The sequence below is a fragment of the Xyrauchen texanus genome, chromosome 33 (genome assembly GCF_025860055.1).
Source record: "Xyrauchen texanus isolate HMW12.3.18 chromosome 33, RBS_HiC_50CHRs, whole genome shotgun sequence".
In the NCBI taxonomy this organism is placed as follows: Eukaryota; Metazoa; Chordata; class Actinopteri; order Cypriniformes; family Catostomidae; genus Xyrauchen; species Xyrauchen texanus.
Genome location: NC_068308.1, coordinates 2,318,498 through 2,338,065, shown reverse-complemented (window position 1 = coordinate 2,338,065; position 19,568 = coordinate 2,318,498). Strand labels below are relative to the sequence as shown.

Here is a 19,568-nt window from a genome sequence, read left to right as displayed (position 1 = left end):
AGCACCGCCCAAGCAATGTTGATGCATTAACTCTAGAGGGCCATGTTAGAGGGCTTAACACAAGTCCAGTAGCGCTCATGACTACAGATATAGGTGATGTAAATTATTTATTATTTATTTATATTTTACATTATTCAACTCGTTCAACTCATTTTTCACACACATATGTAATGACACAATATGTGGTGTCCTTGCATTATTCCACCACAAGGCAGCACCCTTCCATAATAATGTTGATTCTAATATTATAAACAAGAACGCTTTCAGCTACTTATGGCACTTAAGTTTACAGTTTGACCCGACTCTACTCGCTTTACTTTTCTGAGCTTGTTTTTCCACTGCTGTTTAGTGCCACTACAACGTGGGTGGAATTATAGGCTGATCGTCATAGTTGCGCTGCCTCTACTGCCGTGAAATCACCTTAAACGTGACACAAAACAATAAACAATAACACAACCGCTAGTGTAAAATAATAAGGCCTCTTAACAACTTCTTAGTCAGTACAACTGTGTTCTTTCTGTTCTGCAGGACAGTTGATGTTTTGCAAGCTGTTTCATATCAGGGTGTGTTGACAAACTGCCAGTCTTAGAAATGTGTTTCTTGTATCTGAACTCTCTGCCCTAAGCCCTTATATATCTCATATCAAATAAGTATGTCACGTTCAGATAAAGTAAAGCATGATTTTATTGGTTAGTCTAGAGGAAGTGTTACTTTGCTGAACAGTATATAATGATGTGTTGAACAATAAACGTCGGGGAATGATATGATATGATACACTCTGGTGTATGTGTGTTATGTCATTTCTCCCCTCACGAGGATCCGGATCAACATCAGCAACTGCAGACCTGAATTGATATTTGGGACCCCTGAAAATTCCTTACAGCTAGCTGTTAGTTACTAGCTCATTGTGCTGCATAAAGCAGTTGTTACATGGTGATTTTACACAAGTGTAACAGTTAAATTGGCCTGATTGTTTTAGAAGCTTTCCAGTAGCTGGTCAACTAAATAAAGTGAAGCTTTCAAGCAGAATATCGAGTTAAAGTACCATCCTCCATCATGGACTCCCGGGCACTCTCCCTCCCATTGCTCGCCGGTCTAGATAGCGTCCATTTGGTCGAACCACTTCCACTTTTCCTTAATGGTCCTGTAGTCACTTTTAAGTATTTTTTTTTACTTTTCTCTACACTGTTGGTAGATCCGGTGGTAGCCGTGTGAGGCCAACAGCCTAATTTTCATTTCGTTTGTCGCAAAGAGAGGAACATCTGCACCTTGTTTATTGGCCACGGCTTGGTTTTGCGCACAGCCATTTATTTTTACAATTCGAAAGTCGCTTGAACAAATTATACTGGTATCTGTTACCAATGGAGGCAGTGAAGGCAGACGAGGAGAGTGGATCTAAATGCAGCTTAACTTTATTAAACAAACAAACAAATAAACACAAAGGAAAAACCCACAATGGGAAAACATGAAACTTAAACACGATGAAACAAAACTGAGAACTCGGGCAGGGAACACATACCAGGCTTAACAACATTCAACGATTGACCGAGGGGAGTGAAAACAACCGGGTTAAAATACATGGACATGGGAAAACGGGAGCCAATGAACAAACAGAACTCAAACAAGATGACAGGGCAATAAACAGAAACAAATGGCAAACTAACGAGGGCAGGTGAAAACAATGAACAGAGAACACGAAAGCTAACAAGGAGACTATGGAGCTACAAGGGTGACAAAAGTGAAAACTAAGGAACTCCAAAAGTGACAAAAATGACAAACAAAGGGCAACAGTGAGACAAGACAAGGTATACATAACAGTATCGCTGTAGCTAACTTTAAAACTAGTGGGTTGATGTCCCGTGTCACAAATCCAGTGACGCTGGTAGTGATGATTCTCTCTGACCAATCAGTGATCTACAGGGTTTTGACATCACATTTAGTATCGGTTCGGCTTGCTTGGAACCTCGACCGAGGTGGTACTAAAAAAAGTACCAGGTACTATCCACAGTGGAAAACCCCCAAAAAGCGAGCAGAGTCGAGTTGATTTGAGTTGTACCGTGCAGTGGAAAAGCCCCATTAATGACTTAAAAATAGGATAAAACCTTATATTTGGCCTGCTTTTAAATACATATGTCAGCATTTTGAACACATTTATGGGCAAACAAATCAAATTTATTGGCAGTTTATAGTATGGATCTATGTTTTCAAGTAGATTAATATTTAGGCACCTGCCACACCTGCACATCTGGGTTTGTTTTGTAAGAGGTCCTTTCTCCATCACTTGATCACTGACAAGGAATAGCTGTTGTGTATGTGTTTGTGGTGTGTATGTCACTGAATGACGGAACCAGTGTTCAAAATTCACACGGAGCTGAATGAAATGTCAGAATCTAATTTCAAATGGGTAAGTGCATTAATAAATTAAAACAAAATATGTGTTAAACATTTTAAATTAATTGCATATGTTAACAAGTTAAATTCAACAACTCTAATTAAAAAAAAAAATTCTCATAACAATATTTTGACATTTTGAAAGGTCAAAGTCATAATTTAATTCACTTGCCTTGTTGATGAGCTCCCCGATCATTCCATTCCAAGAGCCATTGGACAGCTGAGAACCGTATTTGCTGTCTGCTACCTGGTAGAGATCGTACTTGAATCCGAGGATCTTGGCCAAGGCGTCCAGCACATCAATTGAGAAGCCCTTATATCTCTTGGGCTGTCCGAGAATATTCTCTGCCACCATGACAAACGGATCCTCCTTTAAAGGGGAATATTGACTATCAACCTTTCCAGACACATTTCAAACAGCCTAGCTGATAGTAAAACTTGTTTCAAGATTTTGTAGGGCACACTGAGAAACCTCTATGAAGTAGATGATTACTGCACATGGCCCAAGAGAGCCATTAAATTGAGATCATAAGGAATGTAAAATATATATATATATATATATATATATATATATATATATATATATATATATATATATATATATATATATATATATATATATATATCAAGCACATCAGAAGCGGAATCAATAGCTTTGTGCTTTCCCACACATTGTTAAAATGTTTATAACAGGTATAAGACAAGAATATTGCAAAATTGGATCAATTATGAAGAATGGAGAACAATCTCAACATGAAACAAGGGGATATTACTATGGTATATAAAGGGGTTCATTATTGATTAATAATTCATTTAAAAATGCATTATAAACCATTTTTAGGTGAGAATACCAAAACCACTGTAAGGCTGTTATAAAAAAATGCATACAAAGGGAGACTTAAAATTGACCAAATGGTGAGCTTTTTTACCTGAACTGTTATAAATGCTTAATAACACTTCATTCAACACTAGTAACCTATGACAATGCACCTGTAAAGTGGACTCATATTAATTATTTATTCAGATATTGCCAATATTAGAAACCTGTATACACAAAGTTCAGTATAGTGTATTGATCATCAGACTTTATTATATTATTTATTCTGTGAATTTGCATGAATTTGGATTTTTTATTTTTTTTTGCAGAGGACTTACTTGGTAACTTGGACTATGTAAAATCATTCTTTTGACATCAATGTGACAAGGAAAGTGACAGCACAAATGAGTCAATTACAGTCATGAATGTAAACACAATGGCGTAATCCCTCATTTCAATCTCACTATAATACATATGTTTTGTTGCTGCATTGTGACAAAATCATACATTAGGGCATTTTATGTTTTTCATTAACATAAGTATGAAGAAGTGTATTTATTAAGAATTTATAATATGAGAGGTAAAATGGCTCACAATTTGGCAAGTACTGCATTATTCATTTTGTTATACCCAAATAAATGATTTATATGCATTTGTAAATTACTTATTTGTCATTAATAAAACCCATTATAAACCCTTAACAAAGGGAACATTAATGTAAAGTGCTGCAATGACAACTTTAAAATTATTTCATGCTCTCTACCAGTCTTTCACATTGCTGTTGGGTGACTTTATGCCACACCTGGTACAAACATTCAAGCAGGAATGTAACCTTTTGATACACACCCCACACAAAATCTGACGGCACTGCTTGGCTATTATGAATATGCCGCATTTTTTTAAATAGACTTTGGAGACGGGCTGGTTTTGTTTTTGAGACTCTAATATATAAGATCATATACAGTTTTCCAACATGAATGCTGCTCAGATTGCAGTTTGTTGAAGAATGATGACGAAGAGTAATTCTTTCAGGAGAGATCTCATGTAAACAATGGAGAGTATATCAATATTTCTCAGATTTATCATTTTATGGACAAAAAGTGCTATTGGATGTTTTTCAATGAACACTTGTCATGGACAATTGACCCAAGTGTGGCGAACTGGATTCATCTGGCGATCATGTTTTCATAATAAATATATGAAGTCCTGTTTTGATATTGCATGTTTTAATTTGTACTTCTGGCACAAATAACTAAATGGCTGTTTCTGGAGCATTGCTATCGTGAAACAGAGATCGGATATCAATGTTGAACCCTTAGACCTTTGAATAGATGTATCATTTGTTAACATTCATTACATTTATAGATGGTAAATTATATATTAAACATAAGCATTACCAACAACGTGACTACTTTGACAGAAACTCCCTGCATGCCGTTCTCAATACGACTCTCCTTTAGACTGCCATTGAGCCCATGAACAGAATCCCACGTGGCCAACTGCAAAATAAACAAACAGAAAACATACAGATCACATTTAGTCAACACAGTTTAATCACAGTCACATGCTGTCTCTAAATATTGTAAATCTGTATTCATGGCTGCTGATTTAGATTGTGCGGTAAGTGTGTTGTTTTATTAACCGCTTTAGGTTAGGGTGCAAAAAGTCAACATTAAATGGCATTCAAAACCCACTTTACTTACATAATGTGACAGTTCAGAGTAAAACAGAATATTCACAGAGAAAACAAATGTAGGACATGACCTGACTAGAGTTTTACTATCATGTTCCATCAGGAATTGACTGAATGGTGAAAAGGGGGTGAGTCAGAGCTGAATGTGAGTTTGCAGTAGATTCCCCTCCTGAAACATTGCCTGAACACACTTTTGAAGAGGCTTTTTGAACAGGACGCGGAGGCTGAGAGTCAAGTTCACTCTCCAGAGCATCTCCAATGGCAACGCTTCTTTTTCAAATCTATCATGTTTTGCTATTAAGGTCATTCTGTGTCAACTCAACTATAGATCCCCTACTCAAAATGTTGTTTTTGATATTTTTTCTCTGGTGAAAGAAATATAGAAACGATGATCAAACCAAAATATTAAATGATCAATATTTACTTAGTAATCCATTATTTTGTAGTGGGGGGCTGATGATTTGGAACAAAATTTAAGGTCACATTATTTGTATTTCAGACCTATTTTTTTGTTGGACAAGAACATTTTGCTTCATACCATGTAACCCACATCTGGTTTTCAACCATTGAAAGTGTAACATTTAACAAACTATGCATGGAGCCAAATAAAGAGCCCCATATCTCTGGAATTTAACCATATATGCCTTTCAAAAGAGAATGTAAAAGGATATTAAGATATTTTTAAAACTTCAGCCTTGTGACTCAATCAGTTCTCTAGCACCCAATGTCGTCAATCAGTATACCGTGAACACGAATTTGGGCACCGTAAGGGTTTTCAGCAACAGAACATTGGAAAAATTATGACCTAATCCCATGTGACATGATAACAAGCTTGTGCATTTAAACGCAGTTGTTATTAATCAGAAACATCGCTATATAATTGACACTGCATTTTCATATTCAAACATATCATGTTATTACAAAAGATAAATGACATCAATAACGAAATACAAATATAAAGCAATGACCTTCCATTTTACAAATGTAAACTGAAATTAAGAGCTGACAAAAAATCTCAAAAAAGCTATTTTAATTTTCTTAATTCAACCTTTGAGTGTACACCTACCTACAGTATCTCTGAGTAAAAATAAAATAATGATGCTGCCACCTTTCTAAATGTATTTATTTATTGCCTTTATTTTTGCTCCAAATAATAGGGGAAAAAAAAATATTTTTACCCCCTCTATAAAATAATGGATTACTCCATAAATATGGTGCCATGGAAAGGACTGACAGTAAAGACTCCTGATGGTTCGGGGCCAGTGTGAGAGAGATTCGTGACATTGGCTAGAACCGTCGCTTGTCCTTTCAGGCTATTGCTATGTTTGTATTCTCAGTGCAAGCAGACAACAAGTGAGAGAGCACAAAAATGAAATGGAGCAAACACAGTCGTCTAACTGAGCATGCAGAGATGAGCGAGCACACAAGAGCATGCATACAGACAAGCACGAGCACTGAGCACTATCCTTGCTACGTTCCAACAGTAAAACAAAAGGCGGACTTTTCTAAAATTTTAATGAAGCGCTGGATGAAGCATGTTAAACCCCCTTTATACATCTGGCTGGATATCATGAGCTGCTCAGTATCAAATATTTAAGTATACAATTAACAATTAAGTAATGTTTCAAAACTTTTATTTATTTAACATACTAATTGCATTTTATATGAAAAAAATCACTGGCTATTTTTATTTTTAGAGCTGTTCAGCTGCAGGGTGACTCTGACTATTTAAAGTCTGTTCAGCAGGATACTAATCATATAATTTATATATGCAGCAGAGGTGTTTTTGTTACGTTGATATTGAGATTTTTTTTTTTCTTAATTGTGAATTTTAAAATAAGCTTAAAATATTGATGTTGTAAGGTTACAATTTTAGTTCAGATTCATGAACAGATTCATTCGGACTTGGACTCGACTCGGACTCGGCCTGTAATGGACTCTGTCTTGAGTCCGACTCGGCCCCTTTTGGCCTCTGACTCAACTTGGACTCGTTTGTTTAAAGACTCAGACTTGACTTGGACTCCACTAAGGTGGACTTGAACCCAACACTATATACCAGTAAGACAGCATGTCAGCATCCTCGTCTATCTCAACGTGATATAAGCAACAACAACAAAAAAAATTAGACAATTTGTGCAAAGACCTAGACACCCTGGCAACTATAGCAAAACTTCATGAAATGTCGCTTTACCAACCAGAGCGTCTTTGCACAACAGCGTGAAAACAATGCACCCAACATTTTCTGCTTTAACAGAGGTGTGCTGGCTTTCGTGTGGCCAAGTGCTTGTGAGCTTCTTTTTCTTGAATCTTAATAATTCATGGAATTTCTGTAACGTCATAACCATATTCTGCAAGACTGCAAAAACCTCTAAAAACAACATACCTTGTTGACATGTTAACACTTTCAAATGAGACAGTCAAGCAGCTGCAGGGCTCTGCATGGGGGAGGACAATGTAAATGTGTCATCTGCTAGACATGTTCAAGTAATTCATAGATTAGACCTAATAATATATACCTGCTATATTACACATCACAACTGATTTAGTAGCAAGGTCTCCTCTATCAAGGATTCAAATGCTTATTACACTCAGCCCAAAAATCAAATCTTTAACTCCTTGATGAAATCTTTGATCCTGCTTGTGAAAACACTAAACATGGCTCAAAAATTGACAGCATGACAAAACGGGTTACCAAAAACTTACACCTACACACTGAACACTTCGCTAAAAATGCTGATTAATGGAAGATTTATGAATTAATATCTGCTTAAATGCTATCTTGCAAATTATAACTGAGATAACATTTTGGGGTAAATTATCTTAAATACGTTATACATTGGCAAGAAAATGTATGTGAACCCTTTGGAATTACCTGCATTTATGTATAAATTTGTCTTAAAATCGATTTTGATCATTGTCTAAGATACAATAATGAATAAACACAATCTGTTTTAACTAATAACAAAATTTGAGTTTGCTCTTCTCAAGAAGCATCTGCTTATGTGGAACATGCCTCACAAAAAAAAAAGAGATCTCAGAAGACCTATGATCAAGAATTGTTGCTTTGCATAAAGCTGGATAGGATTACAAACTTATCTTGAAGATCTTAGATTTTCATCTGTCCACAGTTAGACACATTTCTATAAATTGAGATGATTAAGTACTGTGGTTACTCTCCATAGAAGTGGCTTTCCAGCCAAGATGACAAATAGTATATATGAACAATTTTAGTCAGAATTTAGGCCTCATCACAGTACAGAAACTGCACTTATCAGAGTTAAAAATGACTTGCTCTTATCATCTGAACGCGGCTGCATTTCACATCTAGTGCTTTTAGTTCTTAGTGCTGCATTCGACATGATGACATTATCTTAAATATGCATTAGCATGGTTTAGGTCCTATTTAGCAGACTGCTACCACTTTGTCTATGTAAATGAGGAATTGTCAAAACAAACAAAAGTAAAATATGGTGTGCCACAGGGATCAGTTTTAGGGCCTCTGCTTTTTTCCTTGTATATGTGTCCCCTGGGAGATGTTATCTGGAATCGTGGAATACGTTTCCACTGTTATGCTGACAATATAACTTTATATTTCTTCTAAACCTGATAAGATTTCAAAACACTCCAAATTAGCAGAGTGTATCAATGAAATGAAAGATTGGATGGCCAGAAATTTTCTTCAATTCAATTCTGACAAAACAAAGATTCTAATTATTGGACCAAAAAACTCAAAAAATAAGCCGCTAAAATATAATTTGACTCTCGATGGATATACTGTTACATCATCTTCAACAGTGAAGAACATAGGTGTTATAGAAATATGGGTGTTATATTTACCAATCTGTCCTTTGAAAATCAAATTACCAATGTTTGTAGAACAGCATTTTTCCACCTCAGAAAAATGTCTAAATTTCGGCACATGCTCTCTGTTGCTGACACCGAAAAACTAATTAATGCGTTCAAGACCTAAAGACTAGATTATTGTAATGAATTACTGGGAGGATGTCCAGCAAGATCAATAAATAAACTTCAATTGGTTAAAAATGCAGCAGCCAGAGTGCTAACAAGAACCAAGAAATATGATCTTATTAGCCCCATTTTATCGTCAATACTTTGTCTACATGATACATTTCATATTACTTTTAAAATTCTGTTAACTACATACAAAGCTCTGAATAGTCTAGCTCTGCAGTACTAAAGTGTCCTTCTACCACGCTATATTCCTTCACGTTCATTATGATCGCAAAATTCTGCCCTGTTAATAGTTCCTAGAATATCAAAGTCCACTAAATGATCCTTTTAATATTTGGCTCCTAAATTATGGAATAGTCTCCCTAACATTGTTCGAGATGCAGACACACTCCCTCAGTTTAAGTCTAGACTAAAGACTCATCTATTTAGCCAGGCATACACCTAATTTATCCTTCAACTCACAATTAGGCTGCTTTAGTTTAGTCTGCCGGAACATTGATCATGATCTCTAACTCTGTAATAAATTGAATGGTATCTAGGCTAATATTATTCTGTTTGTATCCCTGTCTCAACCTTGGGACTCCTATCCTGAAGTCACCAGAACCGGCTGGATCCAGCACCATTCCTGCTTCGTGTTGGACTCCACTGCTACGTGTCGCTGAATGATGATGACTAAATGCAGTCTATTATGATGGACTTTAGAGGATGAACTGATGCCAACTCCAACCATAAGACATGGGATACTTCATATGCCATTGTCTGAACCTTGGACTTAGGATGGACCACACCGAACCTCACCGAAATTACCGGCCAGGTTGAACTGCAATGCACCTTACTGATCTCTGCCTGCATCACCTCAGTCTATTGATGGACTACACTCTTAAAATGTAATACATAGACTACCAATTAATTGCCAACAAAAGCCTTCATCAGCCAACTAACAAGGACAAGTGCATCTATGTGAACTTCTACATCTACAACTTCTTATACAGGATGGACTTCTAAGACATTAGTCATTCATCTTACAGTTCATACAAAATCTTTGTCTAAAAACTGGTGCTGAACTCTTACTTAGTTTAATCATTTTAAAGCATGACTTGCACTAAACACAAGTACTATTGGCATTATATTCATGATGTTAGCCAAAGGGGAACTTGCCCCCACAGTCAGTCTGGTTTCTCCCAAGGTTATTTTTCTTGCTCACTGTGGTTATAAATACAATTATTTTCTAATGACTTATTTTTAAACAGGAAGGAAGCCGCTACTTTCCAATAAAAACATTGCAGAAATATTTACAAAAGATCACCTTGACACTCCACAACACTACTGGGAAAATGCTTTGTGGACTTTTGGGAAGAAAACGTCTCGGTTACTGACGTAACCTCTGTTCCCTGATGGAGGGAACGAGACGTTGTGTCGCTGAGTTGACACTAGGGGTCGCTCCAGCGGAGCACGGCCATCTCTGATTTTGAGAAAAGGCCAATGAGAATTGCCGTATGGAATTTGCATGCCACTCCCCCTGACATACGGGTATAAAAGGAGTGACGCTGCAAATACACATCAGGTATCGCACAGAGGAGCCAAGCCAAAGACCCGGCGCTTTCAGCGGATGGTTCAGTATTGTGGCTAGCGGGAACACAACGTCTCGTTCCCTCCATCAGGGAACGGAGGTTACATCAGTAACCGAGACGTTCCCCGTCTGTCACTCAGTCGACGTTGTGTCGCTGAGTTGACACTAGGGGTCCCATGGAAAACGCCACAGAGCTGAACCGAGTTACGCAGACAAGCGGTGCGAGACGGGCAAACCTCTGTGTGCCTCGTAGCCAGCGCAGCAAGCCATCGCATAACTACCCCCAACACACTGGCAGGCATGAAGCGGTCCCCTGCACCTAGGGGGAACAGCTAACTGCTCAGGAGTATAAGGACTGGCTGGCCCAGCCGGGGCCTTCTCTCTATTTTTCTCCCCTGTAAAAGGAATGCAATTGTTCGGCTGGGGGCCAAATATAAATAGTCCAAGCTGGGGGGTGTCCCTCCAAAGAGGAGGGGGGGGTTTAGGTGGAATACACACACGGTCTTACCGGCTAGCAGCGGAAGTACATCGTGTGGAATGGCGCCGTGGTAGACCCTACCCAAAGGTGGGGAGGGGTTACTACAAACATGGCGACCCAGGGCAGAGGGCCCTCTGTCCAAGGAAGACGCGGTTTGCCAGCAGGGAAACCATTTTGCGGGATATACATCACACGGGGTTGCCGAAGGGGGCAACCAGCACATGTGGAGCACTTACCTCAGTACGGGGGCCTAGTGACGCCCATACCGGGGCGGCAGTGAGCCTCTCCGAAGACTCGATGGCCGCTAGGCTAGGGAGGAAGTACGTCCAGGGTTCACACTTCCTGTGAATGCAACTGGAGAAAAGAGCGCACGTCTTCACCTCAAGGGAGGGGAAAGGCGCTATGCACAAGCGATACACCCGGCCAGCTGACCCAAACTTACCTGTTTGTGTCATCTGATAACACACGGGACAAACTGGCTCAACCCTGAGGTTATAGAACCTCGCAAAGGTGTTAGGTGTTGCCCAACCCGCGGCTCTACATACGTATGTCTGCTAGAGAGGCGCCATGGGACAATGCCCATGAAACCGCAACGCCCCTGGTAGAATGGGCTCGTAGGCCAGCAGGGGGCGGCACATGCTGGGCGTGGTATGCCATCATGATGGCATCGACGACCCAGTGGGCGATCCTCTGTTTGGAGACAGCGCTTCCCTTCCGCTGTCCGCCAAAGCAAACAAAGAGCTGCTCGGAGCTTCTAAAGCTCTGCGTGCGGTCCAAGTAGATGCGAAGAGCACGCACCGGACACAGCAACGTAAAGGTTCTGTCTGCCTCCTCCAGGGGCAGCGCTTGCAGGTTCACCACTTGAACCCTAAAGGGGATCATGGTAACCTTGGGCACATAGCCCGGTCGGGGTCTCAGGATGACGTAAGAGTAAGCCGGACCGAACTCTAGGCACAGTTCGCTAACAGAGAACGCTTGCAGGTCCCCTACCCTCTTGATGGAGGTGAGCGCCGTCAGGAGGGCGGTCTTCAGAGAGAGCACCTTTAGCTCTGCTGACTCAAGGGGCTCGAAGGGAGCTCCCCGAAGGACCACAGAGAGGTCCCACGAGGGAACGAGGCACGGCCTGGGGGGGTTTAACCTCCTCGCGCCCCTCAGGAACCTGATGATCAAATCATGCTTCCCTAAATACTTACCTTCCACTGCATCGTGATGTGCCGATATAGCGGCTACATACACCTTCAAGGTGGAGGGGGACAGCCGTCCCTCCAACCTTTCCTGCAGAAAGGAAAGCATTGATCTAACTGCGCATGTCTGGGGGTCTTCACCATGGGAAGAACACCACTGCGCAAACAGACGCCACTTCAGGCCGTAAAGACGCCTCTTTGAGGGGGCTCTCGCCTGAGTGATTGTGTCTACCACAGCGGGTGGTAGGCCATCTAAGTCTACCACGTCCCGTCCAAGGGCCAAACATGGAGATTCAAGAGGTCTGGTCACAGGTGCGAGATGGTGCCCTGACCCTGAGAAAGAAGGTCCTTCCTCAGGGAAATTCGCCGGGGGCTGTCGCGAGGAGCGTGAGGTCTGAGAACCAAATCCGGGAGGGCCAAAAAGGGGCCATTAAGAGGACCTGCTCCCTGTCCTCCCTGACTTTGCACCACGTCTGTGCAAGTAGGCTCACTGGGGGAAACGCATACTTGCGAAGCCCCAGGGGCCAGCTGTGTGCCAGGGCATCTGTGCCGAGGGGGGCCTCGGCCAGAGAGTACCAGAGTGGGCAATGGGAGGATTCCGGAGAAGCGAATAGGTCTACCTGCGCTTGGCCGAATTGACTCCAGATCAGCTGAACCACCTGGGGGTGGAGCCGTCCGCTGTGCTGTTGAGGTAACCTGGGATGTGAGTGGCCCGCAGCGACTTGAGTCGGTGTTGACTCCAAAGGAGGAAATGGCGGGCAAGTTGTGACAAGCGGCGTGAGCGTAGACCGCCTTGGCGGTTGATATACGCCGCCGCGGCTGTGTTGTTCATCCGGAGCAACACGTGTTTGCCCCGGATCAACGGCAAAAGCCTCCTCAGGGCAAGTAGTACTGCCAGAAACTCGATGCAGTTGATGCTGGCCTAGGGGAACTCCTGCCCGTAAGAACGCTAGGTCTGACCAGGGGCTGAGAGAGCGGCAACACATCTGCGTGACGAGGACGCGGTGTGTGCCGTGGCGCCATGCTCGTCTCTTGACTCGGGTCTGCAGCCAGTGCTGGAGTGGTCTCTTATGCATCAGCCCGAGCGGTGTAACCGTGGCTGATGATGCCATATGCCCCAGGAGCCTCTGAAAGGATTTCAGTGGGACCAACGTGTTCCGTCTGAACGTCCGCAGACAGGTCAGCACTGACTGTGCGCGCTCACTGGTGAGGCGCGCCAACATTGAGACCGAGTCCAACTCCATACCGAGAAAAGAGATGCTCTGAACCGGGACGAGCTTGCTCTTTTCCCAGTTGACCCGAAGCCCCAAGCGGCTGAGGTGCCTGAGCACCAAGTTCCTGTGAGCACACAACATGTCCCGCGAGTGAGCTAAGATTAGCCAGTCGTCGAGATAGTTGAGGATGCGGACGCCCGCTTCCCTCAGTGGGGCATGGGCTGCCTCTGCGACCTTCATGAAGGCGCGAGGGGACAGGGACAGGCCGAAGGGGAGGACTTTGTACTGATATGCCTGACCCTCGAAGGCAAACCGGAGAAAGGGTCTGTGCCGAGGAAGGATCGAGACATGAAAGTACGCGTCCTTCAGGTCTACCGCCGTGAACCAATCCGGACGCTCGCTAGAATGCGTCTCTGTGTAAGCATCTTGAACGGAAGTCTGTGCAGAGCCCGGTTCAGAAATCGCAGGTCGAGGATTGGCCGCAACCCGCCGCCTTTGGGTACGATGAAGTAGGGGCTGTAAAACCCCTTCTTCATCTCGGCTGGAGGGACAGGCTCTATCGCGCCCTTCTGACTGTCCTGATCAACCAACGCGACGGGTTGGGGAGTGCGAGCCACGGCCCCAAACTCCGAGCGAGAGGGACCAAGGGGACTATAGCGTTGGACGTACCGGCAGGCCTTATTTCCTTTTGGGGAAATAAACCCCAAAAGGAAATAAGGATTCTCCACCCGCCCCTCCGGCGGGGGAGGGAGTGGTCTGCTTTCCAGCTCCCAAAGTGCAGTTCCCTGAGTCCCAGGGCTGCCCGTCTCAGGGGCGCTTCGAAGCCTTCTAGGGTTCTTGGCGGCCGGTCGCTGTCCTGCGGGTAGCTCCACGCCGGGGCCGGCCCCGAGGGGCGGGCTGTGGCGGGGCTGGTGTTGGTACCGCAGGGGGACATGCTGGGCGACGAGCAGACGGGGTACAGGGCCTGTAGCTCCGCCTGGGCAGGATGTGCTGTCTGCCTCCTTACCGTTGAGAACTGCCGGGCGAAGTCTCCAACGGTGTCACCAAACGGTGTCATCTTGAAAAAGACGCACAGCACAACATAGTATGCGAGGGGGAGGAGCGCTGGAAAGCGCCGTAAAGCCAACAGCTTGCAGAGATGAATGACACAGCAGAGGAATTCAGCTCTATGACTGCTCTCTCGGCTCCGAAGAAGATATCTGATGTGTATTTGCAGCGTCACTCCTTTTATACCCGTATGTCCGGGGGAGTGGCATGCAAATTCCACACGCCAATTCTCATTGGCCTTTTCTCAAAATCAGAGATGGCCGTGCTCCGCAGGAGCGACCCATAGTGTCAACTCAGCAACACAAAGTCGACTGAGTGACAGACGGGGAACGCAGCACTACGTATGGCATAAAAAGGGCACCACATACCATCATGAAAACATCTTACCAAAAATGAAGTTTGGTGGTGGGAGCATCATGATTTGGGGCTGCTTTGCTTAATTCCCAAGTTCATCAAGATATCCTACAGGATAATATCATGGTTGCTGTGTGCCAGCTGAAGCTCAGTAGAAGTTGGATGATGCAGCAGGACAATGACCCTAAACATTGAAGTAAATCCACTACAGGTTGGCTTAAAAAAGAAAAAGAATGACCTCAAGAGAGCCGTTCACACCAGATATCCTAAGAATATGAGCTGAAGCAGTACTGGAGGAAGAATGGTCCAAAATTCCTTCTGAACGTTGTGCAGGTCTAATCCGCTGCTACTGGAAACATTTGGTTGAGGTTATTGCTGTCAAAAGAGGATCGACCGGTTATTAAATCCAAGGGTTCACTTACTTTTTCCACAGCACTGTGAATGTTTAATGGGATGTTTTCAATAAAGATATGAAAGATTATAATTGTTTGGGTGGTGTTAGTCTATCTATACTTGTGACTTGTGAAGAAGATGAAATCACCTTTTATGACCAAATATCAAAAAAACAAAAACAGCAAAAATTCCACATACTTTTTCTTGCCACTGTTTAGATACAAAATATAAAAATAAAAATAAAAAATGTTTAAGCCATGATGGTAAAAAGCTGTGATGGACCTTCGCCTTGAGCCCTCATAGCAATTCATATTTTGTCTTTAAACACTTTCTGAAATGTGGTTGATTTGACATTAAATAACCCATTATTGCTATCTTTATTACATTAACATCACAGTAATGACATTAAATTACTCAAAATATAACTGTTGTAAAAATTTCATAAAGGCTGCATTACCTACAACAGTTGCCCACATAGCTATTTGACTATTGGCGATGCCAGCTGTTAAGAAAAAGTCATTTCAGATCAAAAATGACAAAGACAAAGGCCCTTTTTCTTTTTCATTCACTGCTGAATTGTGCACATCGAGACCAAGAATGTGTAGTAAGTAAGTAAACCGGATCAATTTTAATATCATGTTGACTTTAACACTGTTACACTGTTTGTTGATGGTTTCTTTATTTGGCCAAAAAACAATGAATAATGGTTTGTCCTTTCAAAGAAGGAACCCAACATAAGCAGCAGAAGGCCTATAGGGGACATTGACAGCCCACCCAATAACATGCGAGTCTGTTGTCTCTATATTATGTGAAGGAAGGCTATATAAAATTATCCAGCTGCCTTGAGTAGGAGGATGAGGATGAAATGTGAATTATAAAAATCAAATTCCATTAGATCCAAATTAAAACACTAATATGGCTCACATATAAAAATGAATTAACGCAATCCACATGGACAATGTTAATTCTCAGTTTTCTGTACCAATAAAACTACATTTACTGAACTGATTTTTAATATTAATCTCATTAATCATTAATTTACTCAAAGAAACAGGTGATAATGAGGTTTAATCACATCATTTAACAACTGAGAACTTGGCACATTTCGATGTGATTCACTTGTGGTGAAAAATGTCTTCCTTTTAGGTGTTTGTGTTAGCTGTAAACACATCTAATTTGTTTTACTCAAGTGAAGTGGGTGAAAAAAGAATTTAGAAAAGGAACATTTGCATACATGCACAGAGCAGAAGTGTATGCACTTTTCGAGTACAGTATGTTCCCTTCATTACTATTCCATGAGGAAGAGTAGCACGCTGGTTTAGTTCCAGGTGTTGGCACTGGATCAAATTAAAATGCATCTGACACTCAGCACTCAGCATGCTGTGCCGTCGCTCACCTACAGCCCCAGAATCCCATTTTTCATATGCATAATTTTTTTAGTCAACCCCTGAATGATGCTGTAAAGGGGTTTAATGGGAAGGAGGAGCCGAGAACCGGCTTGATAATATAAATAATATTTTAATAATGAACTTAAACAGAAACAAACACACACGACGGACATGTCCGTAAACTATCTCTCTCTCCCGCACAAACCTCCGCAGTCGGCTTTTATCCCTCTCGGAGGCTTGATTAGCCTGATAAGGGACCGGGTGTGTATGATCACGACCCGGCCCCGCTCTCCGCCCTGTCACATTCCTCCCTCATTCTTTCAGGCAGGGGAGCCAACGGTATGACGTACACCCCCACCCCCCTCTTTCCCTGGGGAGGGCGTGCCTCTTTCCCCGTCTGCCGGCAGGTCATCCCCGTCTACCTGGACGAGGGAGGGGACAAGGGGAGGGAAACAGAAATAATTAAATAGGGGGGTACTTTCTGTAACAGTGTAGTACCCCCCCCCCCAAAAAAATGTCCCCCGCCTCTGGCGGTCGGCAGCGAGCCCCTCCCCGCTCTCGGTCGGCGGCCGTCGTCCCCTTCCAGGCAGACGGGCTCCTCATCCCCCGGGCAAATGGCCGCGGCTGCTCTGTTGGGGTGGACCGTAGTGGCGAGAACTCTGCTATGGCCCATCCCTCCTCCTTCTCGGATTTCGGCACCAGTGTAAAGGGGTTCAATGCGGAAGGAGGAGGCGAGAACCGGCTTGATAATATAAATAATATTTTAATAATAAACTTAAACAGACACAAACACACACATGACGGACATGTCCGTAAACTATCTCTCTCTCCCGCACGATCCTCCGCAGTCGGCCTTTATCCCTCTCGGAGGCTTGATTAGCCTGATAAGGGACCGGGTGTGTATGATCACGACCCAGCCCCGCCCTCCGCCCTATCAGAGATGCCTTAGCCAAAACAGATTTCTTCATTATACACAAACAGCCCAACAGCGGTGGCACTGGGGGAATGCTTGAAATGCTGAAAAACTGATCAAATTCTTCATATCCTGAGTGAGCGGCAGGTAAAGCAGGCACAGAGGGAAAATAATGACAAATTAAACCTCTGTAAGTGTGTTTTTGTGCTGGCTGGTGTTCTCTGTGTGAACATTTGCCCTAAACAGAAACAAATCTACAAAAGAAAGTGGATAACTGCCACAGCCAGAATATCCTTTATTCTGTTTCATAACTTCAGAGTAGTTTGCTGACAGTGGAGACTGCTATTGAGTTTAAGTCTGAAAACTGTCACATGCTGAAACTGCATCTACTGTTGTTAGTTTTTTTAATGAATCATTGGAGAATGTAATGTGTTTTTAAAAGCTTGAAAGGATTTTATTAGGCTATCTCAGTAAGCCATACCACAGTACATGTCCTTTTAGGTTTCAATCATCTTTTCTGTGATTCTCACAAAACTGGTCCCAGTCGCCAAATTTACCGTAGTGCGAGAGCAATATGAACAAAATGTATATGTATATTTACAGTACATTTAAAAGTATTTATACATCATAGTAGTTCTCTCTTGGTTCTGTCTTTCATTTTTGGTCATTAAAAACAATAATTGTGCAACATCATCTTTATACTGTCATACAGCTAATACAATTTTTTGTTATGGTAATGAGAATCATATTTGCAAACAATGTGAATAATAAAAGTAAAACATCAGGACGCATTATGGTAATGAGAATTGAGGGGGTAAAATGTGGGTAATTGTCATAAAAAGTAATGTCACAATGCAAATAAACCTTAATAGTATTAATAGGCTTTTTTTTGGTGTAAAACTAATATAGATTAGAATTTGAATGCAGCTCGATTCAGAAGATTCTGCTTTCTGAGCCCTCATGGAGAGCATAACCAGAGAATTTTACATTCACTTTAGAAATTGTGGCTGAGAAACAGATCAGTATATAAGTCAATTTTTACTATAAATTCTCCTCCCTGCCTAGTAGGTGGCGATATGCACAAAGAAAGTGAATCACCAAAAACAAAAGAAGAAGAACATTTAAGTGGAGATTTATAGTAAAAACTGAAATAAATATTGATCTGTTTCTCACCCACACATATCATTTATCTTCTAAAGACATGGATTTAAACAGTTACACTTTTGGATTACGTTTATGCTGCCCTTTATGTGCTTTTTGAGCTTCAGAGTTCTAGTCACCATTCACTTGCATTGCACAGAGCTGAAATATTCTTCTAAAAATCTTTATTTGTGTTCTGCAGAACAAAGAAAGTCCTACACATCTGGGATAGCATGAGAGTGAGTAAATTATGAGATAATTTTGAATGAACTACTGTATACCTTTAGGACATTTTCTCATTACTTTACTTAAAAATTAAAATGTATTGCATTAATGTAAATAATGTAATGTAAAGATCCAGGGCCTCATTTTCCAACAATAATTGATCTTAGCAATTAGGAGCGTTTTCTACAAGCAATTAATGTTCATTATTACGGTATGATATCATAGATAATAGGCTAACATACAAATCTATGTTGTTAGATGATGAAAAATAGTGTACATGTGACATAGGCATTGCCGAGGCATGAACTCTACAAGACCCCTGAAGTTGTCCTGTGGCATCTGTCACTAAGAAATAAGCACCAGATCCTTCAAGTCCTGTAAGTTGTGAGGTGGAGCTGCCGTGAATCGGACTGTTTGGTCCAGCACATCCCACAGATGCTCAATCGGATTGAGATTGAGGCCAGGGAAACACCTTGAACTATTCATCATGTTCCTCAAACCATTTGTGAACAATGTGTGCAGTGTGGCAGGGCGCATTATCCTGCTGAAAGAGGCCACTGCCATCGGGGAATACCACTGCCATGAAGGGGTGTACCTGGTCTGCAACAATGTTTAGGAAGGTGGCACGTGTCATATTGACATCCACACGAATGGCCGGACCCAGGGTTTCCCAGCAGAACTTTGCTCAGAGCATCACTCTACCTCCACCATCTTATTGTCTTCCCGCAGGTAAATAGCTCAGACATACATGGCCATTATGTAAAGATGGTGATTCATATGACCTACAAG

The 19,568-nt window shown here is 42.0% G+C and overlaps 1 protein-coding gene across 1 annotated transcript in view; it reads right to left on the bottom strand.

Annotated features, from left to right (window-relative positions):
* The window catches only part of grid1b (glutamate receptor, ionotropic, delta 1b), a 711,417-nt gene that overhangs the window by 85,436 nt on the left and 606,413 nt on the right, over window positions 1-19,568 (bottom strand). The window contains exons 9-10 of the mRNA XM_052102777.1: window positions 4,606-4,707; window positions 2,560-2,761 (exon numbers count right to left, since the gene is read on the bottom strand). Coding sequence (XP_051958737.1) covers window positions 2,560-2,761; window positions 4,606-4,707 — 304 coding nt within the window. The remainder of the gene's footprint in view (window positions 1-2,559; window positions 2,762-4,605; window positions 4,708-19,568) is intronic.